General features: G+C 60.2%; 1 protein-coding gene across 5 annotated transcripts in view; it reads right to left on the bottom strand.

Annotated features, from left to right (window-relative positions):
- Positions 1-6: 6 nt before the first annotated feature.
- The window catches only part of NYAP1 (neuronal tyrosine-phosphorylated phosphoinositide-3-kinase adaptor 1), an 11907-nt gene continuing 6187 nt past the window's right edge, over positions 7-5726 (bottom strand). For 4 of the 5 annotated variants that reach the window (XM_006764678.2, XM_006764680.2, XM_006764681.2 and 1 more), the window contains 5 exons: positions 5122-5273; positions 3472-3827; positions 1482-2993; positions 422-640; positions 7-222 (listed from right to left, as the gene is read on the bottom strand). In XM_006764678.2, coding sequence (XP_006764741.1) covers positions 32-222; positions 422-640; positions 1482-2993; positions 3472-3827; positions 5122-5189 — 2346 coding nt within the window. In that variant the 5' untranslated portion in view covers positions 5190-5273 and the 3' untranslated portion in view covers positions 7-31. The remainder of the gene's footprint in view (positions 223-421; positions 641-1481; positions 2994-3471; positions 3828-5121; positions 5274-5726) is intronic. The other variant, XM_006764682.2, reaches the window with a different exon arrangement.

Here is a 5726-nt window from a genome sequence, read left to right as displayed (position 1 = left end):
CCTATTAGTCTGGCCAGGGCCCAGCCTGACTTCATGCCTTTCTTTCCACATCCTGGCCTTCCTCTCTATCTGTCCCTTCACAAATATAACCCAACCTCATCTTCCTCCTCACCTGGCTGGGGACATCCCGGGGCTGACTGCAGGGTCTGGGGGTGTGGAACACGGCCTGGCGGACTCCAGAGGTGGAGGCAGAGCGGCCCAGGCGGTAGCCTCCGGTGAAGTCTGAGGAGGAAGTGAGGGAAGGGGCCTTCAGGGCTCCCACTCGTTTCCCCGAGGACAGCCCCTTCCAGGCGGCCCCCTGCCTCATCAGAGGGAAGGGGATGCAGATGAGGTATTAGGGTGTAGGCCCCAGGACATGGGCCCTGGGAGATTCCCCCCAGACCACCCCATCTGTGCACAGGGGTGGGAGGGCCGGTGTCACCTCCATTTCGGTGGCAGGCCGGAAAGGTCTGGCAGGGTGTGGGCAGCGCCGTGCGGCTCCCTCCTCGGTCTCCTCCGTGGTGGATCCTGGCCAGCAGGCCCTCTGCCCCCTGGCTCCTCACTGGGATCCCTGATGCCACAGGACCCCTGTCCTCGCGCTCCACCTTGGCTGGACCCTCAGTGCTGCCATTCCAGGCCCGGGCACTCTCCTCAGCCTCTGCTGGGATGACAAGGAGAGCTCAGTGCCTGCATGTGGGAGGGGTCTTGCTATTCCCCCAGCTCCACACACTGCAGTGCGGGTGGATCACAAGTAGCTGCCCCTTTGCAGGTCACAGCTGGGAAGGGAGGGGGCTATGTCACACTCCCCAGCACATTCACACACAGGAGGAACCCGAGTATCACTACCTTCCATTGCAATCATTGGTATGACTCCTGGCAGAGGGGCCTACCCTATCCCAGCTTTAGCTTCCAAGCCCCTACAGCCCCAGATAGGGCTGTAATGGCTACCTACCAAACAGAACAGGGGCCCTATCTCCAGGAGGGGAAGAATCCTATATCCTGAGCCAGGAAGTGTGCGTGTGTATGTTGGGGGGAAATTGTTGGAGGAAGGGCTGTCTGTGAGCTAAGCTCATCACTGAGAGTAGGCCTGGCAGAGCATTGCGTTGCCAGGCAACAGTAGGGGCCTCCCTCTCCTCTTCCTCCAGTCTGGACAAGTTGCCATGGTAACAGCTGGGAGGCAGCTGTGTTTAGCTCCAAGTGTGCGCACACTCACACACACCCCTGCAGCCCAGCAAAGGGAGGGGCAGGGAGTACAGCAGGATGGGGCAGGAGGAGAGGCTGCTCTGGGGGCCAGATTCTACCTCCCCAGCTCAGATCTTACTGCCCCTTCAGCCCACACTTGGGAACCCCGTCCCTTTAGTCCATTGCATACCCCCAGCCCTCTGGTCTCCCAGAACTCTTCCCAGTTCAGGACAATGGGCCATGGCTTCCAAATAACTCCTCCAAGGCCTCCCCTAAATTACCATGGTCATCCGCACCCCTCCCACCTTCCTTTCACTCACTGTCCAGTTCTTTTGCCTTCCTTCCTCCATACAGGACCTTCCGCTGCAGAGCCCAGCCTGCCCCAAATGCCGCTGCACCCATCTCCTCTTCTTCTGGTGTCCCTGCACTGGCGATGACGTGGGCACAGGAAATACTGGCAAAGGCACCCCCATCAGTCCCTTGCTCTTGCAGCTGGATCTTGACCAGGGGGGATGGGCCCCCCACTCCACAGCCCTTATTCAGCACCCCCCCAGCCTTGAGGCTTTCATAGGCAGGGGGTCTCTTAAGCCCAGCTGCTGAGGCTGGGTAGGTCCAGAGGGGGGTGAGGGGGCTTGCAGTTGGGTCCGGAAGGCTGTGTGGGGAGGCCAGGCAGCCTCGGTGATGGAGAACCCCAGCTGCTGTGCCCATGGCTCCGCTGTGGGGGCTGGACTTCCCAGGTAAGGGGGGCCTTGAGCTGGTGCACAGCATCCCATGGAGCACTGAGATCTCCTTCTCTGTCTTGGGCTCCCCAGCACCCAAGGGAGGCCCAGCTGGCAGGACGGAGTGGGTGGTCACCTTGACTGCTGAGTACACCATGGTGTAAGACACGGCCTTGTCCTTGGGGGGGCCAGGGAGCAAGGTGGCTGGGGCAGGAGGGGCTGCCGGCGCCCCTGCCGCCTTGGGGCAGATCATGCTGTGGGAGTTGGGGAGCTCCCGCTCCCCCCGGGGCTGGCCAGAGCCCTGGGGTGGCAGCGGTGTTGAGTGGCTCCGGGCCCGGCCCGAGGGTCCCAGCAGCAGCAAGTTGGCAGCAGGAGGAGGCGGTGGTAGGGGAGGCGTCTCCCGCTCTCGGGCAGGCACTTGGGGAGCTGGGGTAGAGCCCACTGCCTCCTTGGAGTGGCAGAGGACTGGTAGCCTTGAGACCCCATCGCCAGGGGTTCGGGAAGCAGACTTGGCTTGGGGGAAGGCCAGAAGTGGAGGGCGATGCTGAAGGAGGTTAGGGAAGGGCGGGGGGATTTCACAAGGAGTGGTCTTGGTGGGTGTCCCGTCCCTCCGGCTTGGGAGGGCGGAGGCTGGACGATGGTGGGTGTGGGGCTGGAGGGCATGAGGCTGGTGTTGCGAGGAGGCGATGGTCAGCGAAGGGGGCCCATTGGCCCGGCCTTCCCCTGCCTCCTCGAGCAGCGGATATTTCATCTCCTCGTATATGGCCTCGCTCTCTTCCGAGTCTGAGTCAGCGCCAGCTGGAGGGGTCGGACCCCCACCCCCAAGAGGGGGCCCAGTCAGGCCCCCTCCACATCTCCCTCCTCCCCTGAAGACATCCCCCACCATCTCAATGTACACTGGCTCTTCTTCTTGGGAACCCACCTCAGGGTCCCCAGCGATGCAGGACCCTCTACTGAGGCGCTGAAGGGGCAAGTTTCCCCCTCGGGGAGAGGGAGCTGGGGGACAGGACTCATCGAAGGAGACAGAGAGCTGGGTGTTGGGGCTTCGCCTGGGCTTCTGTGGAGGAACCTTCCGGCTAGACTCTCGGCCCTCTGGGGCTGGCTTCTGTGAGCCTGGGAAAAACGGGAAAGAGAAAAATAAACTGTGCTCTTGTTTGCGGACGGGAATAGGGGAGACCCTTTCTGACCTCTTGACTTGCCTGCAAGGACATAGCTGCCTCTTCATTTTGCCCACATTTCTCAACTTACAGCTCCAGTGGGTTCCCATCTTACCAGTCAGCCCGCAGTCCTTCTAATGAACGCCTCAGAATCTGAAGCTCCCACCCTCAGTTCTCTCCCACCCTCATGTACCTCCAAGGACATGTCACTCCTTCCCCAAGATGGAACTTTTCAGGAAACTTCCCCTGTCCTTGAATAATCCATCTCACACCCTTCCGAAAAGGAACCACCCCCAGCCCTTCTGAGAACAAAACCTTCCATTTCCTTGGTTCTTCCCTGAATGGACCCTCCCAGCAGGACTCCCCTGGCCTGGAATGGATCCTTCCAATTCCCCACTCCGTGCTTCCCCTGAGGAGGGTTGGGGGTATCTCACCTGCCTTCTTGCTAGGGGGCGTCTCTGCCCCGGACCCTGCCATGCTGAGCTTGGTGCTGGGGTGTCTCCGGGGCTTGGCCGGGGGTCTTCGTGTGCTGCTGTCCTCAGTGAGACCCCCACCTCCTCCCCCAGGACCACCCCCCACACTGTCCATGCTGCCCACCGAGTGGCAGGAGAGGGATCGAGGGGCCATGGCGCTGCGGCAGGGGTGGGGGGTGTGCTCCTGGGAGGCGGGCATAGTCATGAAGCCCATCCTGAGGGAGCGGCGCAGAGAGGCGATGTCCCGCACACGGACCCCGGGCCCTGGGCCAGCCCCGGGCCCTATCGAGCCTGCAGGAGCCACCTCCTTACTGGAGCTGGGGAGAGAAGGCCAAGATGGAGCAGAGGTCGGTTGCAACCCTGTGGCCTCCCAGGGAGAAAGAAGAGGGACTGGGGTGGGGATGGGGGGAGGCCTGTAGGTCCAGGGCACTGAAGTAGAAGCTTCAGGCAGAATCCCTGGGCTTTAAAAATGGGATGAGAGGAGAGGAACGTATGTGTGCAGGGGAGCAGCCCAGTGCTGGCCGACCTCAGCCTAGGCACATCCAGCACACAGCACACATGTGGACGATTTCATACACAGGCAGAGAGATGGCACACCCAGGCAGCACAACCCCATCTGGCTCACTCCTGCTCACACCTGGCCTCTGGCCTTCCCCAGGTCCAGCCTCAGTGGCCTATGCTCCGCACCACACCGCACCTCCTCTCCCAGACGCGGGGCTGTACCACCACATCGCTAGAGCAGCCTCCCCCGGCTGAGCTGATCTCTGTCTGTCTCTCTCCTCAGTGCTGTCCTCTCTCTGTCACCCTCCCAGGCTCACCCCCGTTCCCTTTCACTGTCCCCTGAGCTTCTGGATGAGTGAAGGTTAGGGGATGGCTGGCAGGCAAGAGGGGGAGAACTGTGGGGTGGGCTTTCATTAAGGCCCTGTCTACTAACCCTTCATTAGGAAGAGATCACTGCAATGATAGCTCTGATTAATCTAATTAACAAGAATTAAACTCTAGTTTCGAGGAGGGAGAAGGGAGCAGGGAAATGGCTCTGACTCAGGCTCCAAGAGGCTGTGCAGTCAATGGGAGTGAAGATGAGAAGGGAGCAAGACAGAAGAGGCCAGACCCCAGGTCCCTGGGAGGGCAAGGAGAGAGGGCAAGCTCTGGTCTTCTGAAGGGCCTACATGTCCCTCACCACACACACACAGCCCTACCACTTGGCCACTCACCTCCCCCCGCAGAGGCTGAGAGGGGGCCAAAGGGATCTTCTCTGGTGCCCCACAAATGACCCCATCCCTGGACTGTGAGGGCAGCATGGCCTGCCCCTTCCAAGGTCAGATGACAGGGGAGCCAGGAGCCAGCCCCAAACTGAGAGAAGACCACAGGCCAGAGGTGAGTGAGGGAGGAGTGACTTGGGCCTCTGGGAATGGAGAAGAGCCAACAGGGTGCTCCTAAGCTGGAAGCCCCCCAAAAGGGCAGGACAGAGTCTGGAGGCAGGAGCAGGGTGGGGACAGGGTGTGTGCCATTCCAGCAATTCTGTACAGACTCTGAGATCAGACGGGATGTGACCCAGCGAGGGGGAGGCAGAAGTAGGCAGGTGGGGGGCATTCCAGGACACAGCCTTACCTCCTCCTGGCCTCCTCCTCCTTGTGCTGCCTCCACTCCAACTTCGTTTTTCGGTAGAGAAGGTTCATGTCGTGAAGTAGGAGGTGGGGGCTGGGGGGCCCTGCTTAGAGCCACCAGGCCGGGAGGACGGCCCTCCCTGGGTCCCGGATCCACTTGGTGGGGGGATGGGAAGAAGAAAAGGAAGAAAGGTGGGGTGGGGGGAGCAGGAATCAGAGAGAGAGAGAGAGGGAGAAAGAGAGAGAGAAAGGAACAGAGACATGACTCGGGTCCTTAGAGAGAAAACAGAGGCACACAAACCCAACGCCACCTCTAAGGACCCACAGACAGATAGACAGACATAGATGGACATTTGTACAGAGTCACACATCCTGATAACGGTGCTCAGAGCCACAAATACATACTTTGGAGAAATCAGACCAACAGAGATGCTCATCCTGTAAATACATCCTGATCCACCAAACAGGCCCCACAAACACACATTCAGACACACAAACCATGAGGCCATAGACGCTTATCTACAAACAGAGGACCAGACACACAGATCAGCGTAGGTAAACACAACCTAGGAACAGACACGCAGACATAAACACCTGACACACCCACAG

The sequence above is a fragment of the Myotis davidii genome, unplaced genomic scaffold, assembly GCF_000327345.1.
Source record: "Myotis davidii unplaced genomic scaffold, ASM32734v1 scaffold901, whole genome shotgun sequence".
NCBI lineage: Eukaryota > Metazoa > Chordata > Mammalia > Chiroptera > Vespertilionidae > Myotis > Myotis davidii.
The sequence above is the reverse complement of the archived record's forward strand: the minus strand, read 5'-3'. Positions and strand labels throughout refer to the sequence as shown.